The sequence below is a fragment of the Trachymyrmex cornetzi genome, unplaced genomic scaffold (genome assembly GCF_001594075.2).
Source record: "Trachymyrmex cornetzi isolate Tcor2-1 unplaced genomic scaffold, Tcor1.1 scaffold637, whole genome shotgun sequence".
Classification (NCBI taxonomy): Eukaryota; Metazoa; Arthropoda; class Insecta; order Hymenoptera; family Formicidae; genus Trachymyrmex; species Trachymyrmex cornetzi.
In genome coordinates, this window is record NW_017299956.1 from 446,298 (window position 1) to 459,300 (window position 13,003).

The following is a 13,003-nucleotide window of genomic DNA, read 5'->3' on the forward strand; positions in this document are numbered from 1 at the left end:
TTCCAATTTTATACACAGCACAAAATTTAAATCCTAGTTAAAAATTTTAATCCTAGTTATAAAAAATTAAAAAAAAATCGCAAAGCTTAAGTAGACCATGTAAGAGACCATGTAATCTCGAAGCTAATTCAGCATCTGAATGAAATAAAAATAATCTTTTTACCTTCACTGGAAGGAGAGACCGTGACGGACGGGGTTTGCGGACCCTCGCCAACCGAGGTGACCGCCGCGATCGTGAATTCGTACTGGCTCCTCTTGTGCAAATCCTCGGCCTGATAGCTGGTCTGATACGGCGGCAGGGCTCTTCTGTGCCATTTACCCTCCGATCCCAATCCGCGGATATGTACGTTGTAGGAGGTGATGTTGCCGTTACTCTTCAGGGGCGGTTGCCAAGAGACGATAATGGACGTGGCCGAGCTGACAACTGCTTTGACACCGGCCGGCACCTGCGGCAGGTCCTCTTCGGTTACACAATAAAGGGGTGACGAGGCGACGCCATCGCCAGTTCTGGTATACGCCAGGACTTGGATCGAATAATTCGTGTACTTTTCCAGGCCGTGGAGTCCTACAGTTAGTGCAGTGGTGATCTTCATCTCTGGTTTGACAGACTCCGTTATCGCATCCATGTTTTCCCACATGACCTTGTAACCTTTCAGGATCCCGTTCAGGCTGGAATCGGGCGGAGATTCCCACGAGACTTGTAAGGATGTTGACGAGAGCGCGGTGCATCGCACATCCTGAGGAGGGCTGCTGGGGACTAGAAAAATTCAAAGTTCCATTCAAAGGTTTTATCTTAGCAAAGTAATCCATCAACTTTCATATTGTAAATATCTTTTATTAAAATATGTTATATGCGTATTATGTACGTAATATTGTCATTTAACATTTATACGTTGTTTAAAAATGAGACTTACTATTTTTTTATAAGATTAATAGATTATTATTATTATATTTTAGCATGTAAGAATAAACAAATTTAAATATACTAGAAATGAAAGTAGCGCAGCACTATTTTAGTTATGCATTTAAAATAAAAGAATAGTAATCTAATATATATATATATATATATATATATATTCACACATAGATATTTATCAGTATATTAATTTTAATGAAAATTATGACATTGCTGTAAATTGGATATATTTTTACGATAGTAATAATTTAGGAAATACGAACGGTGCAGCTCGTAAAACTCGTACTACATTTAAAATGTCGATATTCGTCGTATATTCGAGCGCAATGTGACTATACGCGTGGAATATTTCAAGAACGGGTTTAGGAGGAAAGTTTTTAAAGAGATACCGTTGCCGTTGTAAGTCGCGAGGATGTTTGCCTCCCCACGATCGAAAATATCGGAGTGCTTGCACTTGAAAGTTTCGTCGGGTCCGCCATTCCCCGGCGGGGATAAGATTAAAGAAGTTATTTGCGAGCACGGGTGCCGCATCTGAATTTATTATTTATCCAGGAAGTCGTGCAGCCACGGCCGCATGCGGTCGGTATTCATAGCGGAATTCGTGATAGGCTCGCGAGAAGGCGCGAATATTATTCTCTTCATGAATTTTTGAAGCTTCTCGGGTCGAGTTCTGACGCGAAAATAGCCGTCTAGACGAGAATTTCGCTCTCCCGAGCTCGCGAATGCGCCGATCGATCGTATCAGGTATGTTAATTCCATTGGCGTTCAATGTGCATATTTTCGTCGTTGTTCGATTCATCGGGAAACCTACGATAAATGTGCCACTTCACCGAAACTCAATAAAATTAATCTGGACCAAACAGATTTAAGATTGACATTTATTGCACATTTTTAGCCCTATCTCAACTATTTTAAGAAGTTTGCAAAATAATTTAGAAATTGTTTTTCGTTCCAGCGAGATGTTTTTCTGACAAAAATATAAATCGGAGCATAAGTCGAATGTAAGGAGATAGTAATAGAAGCATAAACGAAGTTTCCAGGTGGAGAAAATTGAAACAACGAAATGTAAAAGAGGCGTTTACGCTTACATTCGATTTATACTCCGATTTATATTTTCGTCAGGGCTGTAGTAAAAACATGCTTTGCGGTGTTCTTGACTCTTACCGAAAATGAATCGATCAACGGTACTTATTTTTACGGTCGCTTACCGTCCTCGAGTGTTGACGCCACGACTTCCTGAGTCATGGGACCAGGTCCGAGGGCATTGAACGCTTGAACGACCACGCTGTAACGCGTGAACTTCTTCAAGTTCGTCAAGTGATGCTGACGTCCGGGCATGGATGTTCTTGCCAAACCCAGAGCGACGCTCGCTGTCGAGATCCGTCTTTCCACAGTTTTATACGTGTATTGCTCCGCCCCCAACCTGAAGTTCACGAAAGTGTTCGTTACACCTGGCTTGTATGATTAATTAGTTTGCAGAAAGGGTGTCAAGTGTCTCCTTTTAACCCTAAACTTTGTGTAAAGTTTCAGCGGCGAAGTTGATATTAGATTACTGTGTGAAAAATGTAAAAATAATATGGATTTATGTAAATGACACACGTGACAGAAAGTACCAAGATAAACTTAAAATAAAATTATAATTAAAAAAATATACAATAAATGAGATAAAGAAATCAGAAATTTCATCTTTTGAATATTTCAGAGAATATGCAGTTTATAAAATAATAAATAAGTGAGAAGCATTATGCGGATTGTATATTAAATTAAATATATCGATTAAAAATCTAATAATAAAGATAAGTTAAAAAGTAATCAAAAGTAGAAACAGAGGACGCATAAGCTACATCATCAAATTTATATTGACCTAGTCAATGTAATTTAGCATTCTAGAAAGATGGAAAAAATTTATATCAAATTTCACTGGTTCGTGGTAAAAGCATCACAACAAAAGCGCACTGGAGCGATGTAACAAAACGCGGCCGTAAAAAAGCCTATAGTTTTTCGAGGATTTGTCAGCGTTGCCCCAGGCGGATAAATAACTGACCCCGAGATAGCTCGTCGTTTATTAATGGCGCGTGAATTCTACGGTATCAGCTCTGTGGGCTGAAATACAGGAAGTTAGAATTCTGTGTGCGTGCCTATATGTATGCGCGCGCGAGGGAGGAAACAAACCCCTATCTGTCGAGGCACGTCGTTAAAATAACGGCAGTGTTTTCGGTCGTTACCTGTGTTCCTTGTAGCCGACATGATAACCGAGTATCTCGCCGTTCCATAAATCATGATCGGGCGGATCCCAGGTGACGTTGAACTCGGTCGAGCTGATGGGGTCTACTTTGAGATTTCGCGGTGGTCCACCCGGTTTCTCTCCCTCTGTTGTCGTTTCTAAAATCTGAAAAGCCCATAAAATCTTCTTTTGAAATCTTTGGCGAGTCCATTCACTTTCGTTGCGTATTCTTTTATCCCATTAATTGCCACTAAACTTTTCAAGTATTTTGTCATTTTTGTTCGTAACGAATTTGAATTACAAAAAGAGACGATCGTAAAATAAAGACGGATTAAATTCTTTTGTGAAACTGACATAGATTCAGAAATCGTTTAAAAAGTACATATAGTGCAATATAAAATGGATGTCAGCTGTCACGTCGGTGTTTAAGGAAACATGTGAAACGCAGATCGCAGTTGGGGAGAATCTGCGGGAACAAAACGAATTTGGCTGGATGCACTTCGATATTTCGCTTCAAAGCATTGCGGCGGATGTTACGCAGACTGCATCCTTAAACGCGCAAACGAATTCTTTTCCGGAAGATAAAAAAGTGCGAGAGGGGTCGATATGCTCGAAAGAGCAGCGTGGAGCGCAATTTAAATCCAGGCCAACGATGCAGCCGCACATCCGTCAAGAGACGACGGAGAGAGGGATACGTTTCGAGATGAGATAGTTCTTTTTTTTTATGCGCGCGGGAAAATATCGATCGAGCTCGGTCCCCATCACACACCGGTGTCCCGATTGTTTTAATTCTCGAGGGAGGAAGGGATGACGACCGACTAGTCGGCGAGGAATACGATCGTCCGAGGGTGCGATTTGACTTGTAAATGTTCGGCCTGGCCCCGATACCTACGTCGCTCGCTTGACTCCGACCCAGTTCGTTGTCCGCGTACATCCGGAACTGGTAAGTGACCGCAGGACGCAAACCGCTCACGTGGCCGCGAGCACGTGTCCCCGGTACCGTCGTGTGGAACGTGTGGTCGTGCCATACTTCTGCAAAATTGAACGATCATCTTGCGGTAATTTAATCCCCCGGGTCAATGGAAACGTCGATCAGATGAAGCTGCTGTTATATTTATACCTGTCCATACGAGCTGTTATCAGCTCTTTCAATATTTTGGATTATATACTCTGTGATCAAAAAGTATCTGAACTTTATTTTTTTTAATTGCGGAAAAACTAAATCAAATCCGTTTGCTTTGCTAAGTTGGTACACATCTCCTTCACATTTGGTAAAAAAATCATGGCGTTCCTTCAAGTCGTTTGAGAATGAGGGGCTCCGCACAATAAAAGGAACAGGGAACAGAGAACAGAGAATAAGAATTTCAACCTATCAGAAATCATGTATTGCGGAATACACACTGCGTATTTCACAATACATGATTTCTGATAAGTTGAAATTCTTATTCTCTGTTCTCTGTTCCTTTTATTGTGTGAAGCCCCTGACAGTTATTTATCTCAGTGAAGATTGTTGTGCGCGGCGATTTTTACCGAAAAGTATCGAGCAAAAAATTTGTTTGAAATATTGCGTTACGAACGAAATTTCGATCAAAATTGCCACGCACAAAAATCTTCATTGACATAAACGACTGTCATTTTCAAACGGGTTGAAGGAACGCCATGATTTTTTTTTACCAAATGTGAAGGACATGTATACCAACTTAACAAAGTAAACGGATTTGATTTACAGTTTTCCCGCAATTTTTAAATAATAAAGTTTGGATATTTTTTTATCACAGTAGTATGTGTATTTATCCAGAATATAAATCAATTTAGAATATCTAATTCTACAATTTAATTATATATATTTATACAAATAAATTCTAGAAATTAATACTCCTGTTTGCAATTTGCAATCAAGCATGTAAAATCAGATGTGAAATACTTGGGTATCAAATTTTTATTAACATACTTTCAATTTTTATTAATAATTTATTTATAATTGTATATGATATAATGTACAGGAATAATTTATTAATAATTTTCATTAATAAATTTAATCTATTTTAAAAACTTTTTTTATGTTAATGTTCTCCTAAATAGATAATATTAAATTTGTAGACATTAGATTTTTCAATTATTTTAATTGAATTAAGATAATTACTACGATGAATTGAATTAAGATAATAACTACGATGCTTACCTGATTCGGTTTTGTACTCGATTATGTATTGGGTAATTGGACTGTTCCCGTCTTGACTAGTTGTCCAGCCTAGATTAATGTGACGACTGCCTTTCTCGATCACGTGAAGGTTTCGTGGAAAGTCTGGAGGCTCTATATATCAATAATTATGTAGATCTCTTTTAACTTTAGAATGCTATCACTATTGAATGATACAATATTGCTATCGATAAGTAAATTTTACAAGGAAAGCCTTCTTAATTAATATAACACAAGTTTTTCTTACATTTCACTCTTTTAATAACAAAATATTTATAATTTAAACTTTTATAAATATAAACTAATTACTAACTTAAAAGAAAAAAAGAATAAATGCACTATCGATCTTGAAATAATAATGAAATATAATGATGAAATATATAATATTAAGCACGACCGTAAATATGAATAAATCAAAACATAGAGAACGTCAATAGCCAGTCAAAGTTAAATGTTTCAAATAATACGATATATATTCTTTATTATTATAAATTGATTTTATTTTTTTTAAGATATGATTGTGCGCCGAAATATTCAGACTCTTAACACATTCAATCTGAAACGCTAATAATCCCCCTAAATTAAATTAGAAAAACTGTAATGAAATATGTAGTTTAATTGTTTGTATCTCTTCATAACACTCCTAAATAAAATATATACTAAACAAAATAATAATATAAAACTGCTTAAGAATTGAATCACTTAGGCTGTATTCCATTTAATGTTTACAACACTGGTAGAATTATTTCATCCTTGTTGTTTATCAAATGTTAAATAAGCATAAATGATGCTCGCGAGCGTTGTGAGTGCCAAATAGAACGTACCTTTATTAGATAATACATAATGCTGATATATAATATTGACCACCAGGAGATTCAAACTAATATATAACAGACAGAATTTCTAAAAGCTTCTCTCCGCTTTTAGTATGATAGATTAAACCCCCCTAATGATCATTGAATAACTTAACGCTTAATGATCTCATTCAAAATCTACGTATCAATAATATTCCGAAATTAATGTAAAATCAATATTAAACTTTTCAATGTTTAAACAATTTTCTATCGTTTACTAAATCCGATTTATAATTAGTATACGCGTTTTTCATATTTTTATGTATGAGTTTTAGGAATACTAATTTTAAATTAACTCCTTCACTATCATATTCATTATGGATAAAAATTTTTATTTATATATTATACTATGTGCATTTTACCTGCGATCAGTCATTTTAACATGTGTTATTTTGTATGACATCTAAAGAGGCATTATAGCGTTTTTATAGTAGCGACGGTATTATCTAATAAAAGCTTGACTGACGCACATATAATTTCAACATTTAATACGCTATTTTAAATAGCGTCAGAATGATTTTTGGTATGACCTCTATTAAAATGTTTCACCGCGCGAAATTACAGTTGGACAATTAGTTGGAAATTTTCGGCTAATTCCGAGGCATCGTCCGCCGTGTATCGCGTCCTATGGAATAATTTTCAGTTATGGCACGATTGTCGCGTACCTGCATTATGCATATTTCACGGGTTATCCGGCACAATACGTCCGCTCGAAGCGTATCTCATTTTGGAGAACACATAGAGAGTGCGAGCCACCGGCTCATCTGTCTCTCCGTGCGCGTACTTGCACGGACGTACATTAAATTAAATGGACGCGCGTTGTCGAGTGCCTGTATACATTACGATAATTACATTCAGCGAAATAGCGTTACGCACAAACAACCGACCGACTGACGCCCCGAAGGCATCATCGCGATAACTCGCTTCGCAATAAATTCATGGACTTCATTGACTATCTCCTATCTCCGACAGAGAACAAACGATTATGAAACGTCAACGTTAACACGGAAATATCATTGTTATTTTTATTGCAACTTTTTTCTTGCTGCTGTGTTGTTACAATTATTATATGTCCTTCTGTATATTAATACTATCTTTCAAGTAGTATTATCAATTAATATTATGTCTTTGTATTCGGTGTCGATGATTTTTCAAAGAGCTTCCCTCGCAAGATAGTATATAGATAATAATTTATTGAATATAAAGTACCTTGGATATAAAGATGAATCGTCATCTCGTCGCGGCCGTAAGCATTGGACGCGATACAAAAATACCTTCCACTGTCCTCGCGGCTAGTGCTGACGAAACCGAGAACGCTAACGGCGCCGTCGGTAGTGTTATCCTCCTTCAGGGTATAACGATAATCGGGAAGCTTAGGATCCAATTGGGAGCCTGCTTTCTTCCAAACTATCTTCAAAGGATGGTCGCCTTTCGCTTCGCAACGTAAAGAAGCATTCGAGCCCAGCCTCGCGGTCTGATTACGATGCTTCTCCACAAAATGTGCGGGAACTGTATCAAGCGGAATAGAATTCTATTTATAATTATATAGTTAGGTATGGTGCAGACTTAAAATGCACATTATTTTAGATTATTTTAGAACACAGTCATATTTAAATAAATTCTATTTAATAAAATTAAATTCTTGAGTTATACTTTGAACAATATTCATCAAGTTTAAAAAATCCTGTAATTTTGTATCTTATAAATTTTTATATATGCATGTATGTGCGTTTCTATTCTAAAGTATTTTTCGTATACAGAAAAAAACGATTTTACTAAAGTATTAAAAAATTTAGCTAGATACCTGAAAATAATTTTATTAGACCATCAAAATAATTACGTAGAGATAATAAGCATGATGAGCAAGGTTGCAAAAAAATATTCTAGCAACCAGCTTGGGCGTCCTATATAATTCTTTTAATGATCCAATAAAATTATTGTCTGTATCTACATAAATTTTTAGATGCTTAACAAAATTATTCTTTTTGTGCAATGTGTGTTGTGTTGTTTGTGTTGTTGCGGTATAAAATTATATATAAAATTTTATTCTGAACACAAAATATAGGTCTTCTAAAATAAGATGTAAGCTAACAGGAAAAGAGGCAGATCTGATCAAATTGGCAAAATTATTTACAGAAAATTAAGTAAGATTTAAACGTTTAAATTGGTTTTTATATTATTAGATTACTTATTTTATTATAAACTATAATTTAATTAATAACATGTGCGTTATAAATAATAATAATAATTATTATAATACAATTTAAATATTATATTAATGGGACTTATTGATGTCTCTTGTACATATTTATTTTAAAGTAAGATAAAGTTTAAAAGTTATAAAACTAAAAAAAATTCAAAAAACAAAAAGATTAAGAATTAAGAATTGAAAAAATTAATTTGACAAGATATGTTATCAAGTAAATTTCGTTAATGTTCTAAAAATCATTATCTTTTATAAAAAGGGAGCTCAGCAATTCGATTATTTCATCAAAAAATATTTCCTCAATGTTTAATAGGATAAGGATTAAATTGACTACACGGGTCAATCGTCACACTGTTGATAATACCTAAAGTTTCAGCAAGATCCAATTAGGGTTAATCACCAATTAGTAGAAGACTAATCCTACTAAAGAAATTATGAGAGAGAAAGATATTTTATCTCGTAAAGCTTTAGCGTTAAAGTATTTTCTGTAACTGTAGATAGTAATGGGAGGTTTAATGACGTTTCTATTGTAAAAAAATTACATTCCTAGTTATTAAATTTTCCTAGTTATTAAATTTCCTTTTGACAATTAGATTAGATTATAAAGAATAGATATTAAGAAAGAGATATTAACAGAGAGATCAACTAATTTTTTTTCCACTATTATAACAAATATAATAAAATTTTATTCGATTAATTTATGTTCTTGTGAAACATTTCTTAGTAGAGATTATAATTCTTAATATTATTAAAAAATTGTAAATAAGGCTTTCTTAAATATATTAATGGCGTATAATTAAAAAAAAATGCTTTTAAAGGAATAGTTACTGAACTCTGTGGATGTTGAGAGGTACAAAAATATGATAAACATATCTATACTTATATTGTTTAAAAATAAGTTTTACAACATTATTAGCAATTTTCGAATTTGATTAACTTGAGGACACACACACACACAAAATTAAAATTGATACATACCGTTGACGGTGAGATAAACGACTTTACTGAGCCCGGCTCCAATGCCATTTACAGCCTCGCATAGGTAGAAGCCCTCATGATCCTCCTGGACCCGGCCAAACACCAGTGAACCGTTGGAGTGTATCCTCAGGTCCTGCATGTGCTCATGGCTGGCAATGTCGTGATAATTGCCAGGTTTCTTGCCGCTGCCGCGCCGCCATGTGACCAACGGCGGCGGAAACCCGTCAGCGTGACAATGCAAACTCAATCGGGGCATCCCCTCCGACGCACGGGCGTCCTGCGGCTCCACCACCCATCGTGGCGGCACTGACCCACAATGCGCAATCATTAATCGATTGTCACGTATCCCGAAATGCGACAGCTACTACAACGACGCGGTCCGGAAGTCCCGATTGCCCCGATTAAGCGCCAAAATTCGCGAGCAGATGACAAAAATCACATTGTTTTACTTAATTATATTTAATTCTTCAAATTGCAAAAAAATGTCAATTTTACATCTTATTGAAAGACTAAATAATCTGATCTAACATAAATAAATTTTTATCACGGAGAAATAAATTAACGAACGCATAATTTTTTACTATAATTAATTGGAGGAAATATGTCAAATTAATTCAAGAAAAAATTGTTTATCGCGCAATTGTTAAACTTTCAATCTTGACGAAATGTCGCGTTTTATCGAGAACACTGAATTCGTGAGGGAATGTTCTTCCGAATCTCGTCGTACGTTTCTCTATCTAAGCTTATTGCGCTGAGGCAAGAGCGAAAAGTTCTCGAGGAGAGGATTGGCCTACTGCAACTTTCTACTTCAGCTGCCGTGAAAGTAAAGAGAAATAGGATTTGAAGGTGCGCGAAGGAGAAGACTGGTACGTCCTCTCGGGATTGCGGACAAACGGCGCAAAACTTTCGCTGATAAAAATTACGAATTGTCCGCCAATGTATTGGCGGATTGCTTGCTCTTTTCGTTCGTCTTTCTTCTCACCTCTGTTTCTCCGTCTGTCTCACAACAAAGAAACAGATGGAAGAGAGACGCAGAGGATGGAGGGACTGGCAGGAAAAGTGCGGAAACGGTGCTAACGCTGCAACGTGCGCGCGCGATGGAGAGATTTTTCCATCGGCGACAAATAGTAAAATAATATATCGGCGATAAACACCGTGATGATCACAGAGAGCGATATACGTAATACGATAAATCGGTGCTGTGCGAATTCAATACCACATACGAATGTGCACGATCAATTGTTGCGTACAAATATATGCACAAGGTGCGCAAAATGCGCGTCCCGCCCGAGCCGAACGTTTGCGCGCCGAATTATTCGCGCATTCATTTGCATAATGCGCCATGCATTTATGCGCTTGCAAGCATATTATCATTCAATCGTGATTAATAATTGAAGGATCGAGCGGATGAAGGATACACTTGTTATATTATGAAAATCGAGCTACATGGACAAATTTGTTATTTCCCACGCCGAATAACCGTGGCAGTCTACGTGTTAGATAATAGAATCAACAAAGAGTGTAGCAGCACGCGCAATAATGAAGACATGGACTTATCGCTACAATTTATTTTAGTGAGAGAAATAACAGAGGTTTCCCCAGAGGTACTGTATTTTTAAAATTACATTTCAGAGCTGGAGAACGCTTAAGCTTTCTTTTTCTTAATTTAAATACTTTGACTGCGGCATCTGATTGCCTATTAATTCAAATCCTTTAAATGCGATCCTTCGGTCCTTCGTCCTCTTTTCAATTTAATAACGATTTCGTATCGGGAATCGATTATTCCGACGAACGTTCGGATCAAACGAGACCGACTCGTCTCGGTGCAAGGTAGGGTGGATAGGCGGCATACGAATTTTCGGTGACGACGGTGACGAGAGCAGAAGAGATGAAAAAAAGGAGACGAAAGGAATATAAACGAAACACGAGATGCGAGCGTCACATCGGGAAGTCGGTGCCAAGGGATTAGTGGCGCTCAAAACTAAATAAGAGAGAAAAATAAACTGAAAAACGTGTCAGTGCAGATATGCGTGTGCTGGGTGAAGTGAACGTGAGTTGGTGCTCCAAATTGAACTACAAAATTGCTGCTGCTGCTGCTGCTGCTGCTGCTTATACTGCTGCTGCTGCCGCTGCTGCTGCCGCTGTTGCTGCTGCTGGCTCACCATGACTCAAGACGAAGTGGTGCTATATGCGAAGCCGAGATTCGTAAAGTGGCCATATTGGCCCTCGCATGCAGTATATTTCATTTTGGGCTACTGCGATCGTGTTGAATACTGACAAGCACCTCGTATCGGTCGAGATTTCATTCCTTGTTTTTCTTTTCTCGCGCATTTCTCCTTTTTTATTTCGTTGTATCCCGATATACGATTCAGCGGTCCTCGATGCTGACCAACGCGCTGACCAACACGTTCAAGAGTTTAATGCTTTTAAAATTAATAGTGCTTCTCTCATTTGACATCGAAGTATTTAAAGAAGATGTATTGTTGTTCGTCACGTTGGTCCGAAAATCTCGACTGTCAAAGGTCAAAGGGTCGAGTACCGCTGCATTTGACACTTGCGGAATTAATACGAAGGCTGTATACGATCGCAGTACTTAATTATTGCGATAAGGGGTACAGAGTGCAAGTTGAACAGTGCGCCCGTTGTTGTTAGATATATATCTAGATAGAAAATATATTACGGGGTGATCCGTGGGGTAAAATAACAATATATTATTATGCTGTGCTCATGTGCGGTGGTGCGACGGGCTTGCTGGCTGTGCGGCGGCGGCGGCGGCGGCGGCTGCTGCTGCTGCTGCTGCTTCGTCATTTCTCGCGTATCATCTCGTAAAAAGGACTCTAGAGCTGCGTTTATTTGAACAATGCCGTTGTTCGTTTATTCGGATAGCGAATTGTTCTGTGTGTCTCTCGTGAATATCTGGCCAACATTCACGTGCGCGCGATACGCTTTTAAAAAAATTTCGCACGCAACTATCTCGAATTTAATGAACGAATTTCGCATAGGGTACCATAGAAAAATATTTTCTCTGATTCTTTTGTAAAAAAAAGACTCGTACAACACAAAATACCGAAATATTGGAACGGAAAAAATTATTGGGGATATACCTCGACTCTAAACATTTTCAAGCGAGATACGTAGATTATATTCGCGAGAGTATTACCCTGAATGTATTACCCAGAAGAGATCTGTCAGATATTGAAAGTGCCGGACGAGTGATTTTAAGCGGCAGAAAAGTCGTACTGAAAAATAAATAATATGAGATATTTTAGGTAAACTAAAATTTACATAAAGTGTATCTTTTATAACCTTATTATATAAAAAACAAATATTCAGCGACACGACAAACTAAATAATCGTAATAACAACTATACATTATATAATAATAATTATTATTATTAATATATACAGAATATATAAAATAAAGAACATAATTAAATTATAATATTGCTATTATAATAATTAAACTATAGTTTTGCTCTTATTTTATTTGTTATAGAGTAATAGAGAGAAGACAAGGCGCACTGTAAATGTGATAGATATCAGTGAGCTCTATTCTACTAATTAATATCATATTTTATAAATATGTTTTACTCTGAATTTTTTTAAATAAAAATTCGCGAAATAC

The 13,003-nt window shown here is 36.6% G+C and overlaps 1 protein-coding gene across 2 annotated transcripts in view; it reads right to left on the reverse strand.

Annotated features, from left to right (window-relative positions):
- Window positions 1-13,003, reverse strand: part of LOC108766863 (Down syndrome cell adhesion molecule-like protein Dscam2) — a 189,180-nt gene that overhangs the window by 9,042 nt on the left and 167,135 nt on the right. For both annotated transcript variants that reach the window (XM_018516398.1, XM_018516397.1), the window contains exons 12-18: window positions 9,379-9,684; window positions 7,404-7,703; window positions 5,323-5,454; window positions 4,033-4,172; window positions 3,142-3,305; window positions 2,125-2,339; window positions 164-757 (exon numbers count right to left, since the gene is read on the reverse strand). In XM_018516398.1, coding sequence (XP_018371900.1) covers window positions 164-757; window positions 2,125-2,339; window positions 3,142-3,305; window positions 4,033-4,172; window positions 5,323-5,454; window positions 7,404-7,703; window positions 9,379-9,684 — 1,851 coding nt within the window. The remainder of the gene's footprint in view (window positions 1-163; window positions 758-2,124; window positions 2,340-3,141; window positions 3,306-4,032; window positions 4,173-5,322; window positions 5,455-7,403; window positions 7,704-9,378; window positions 9,685-13,003) is intronic.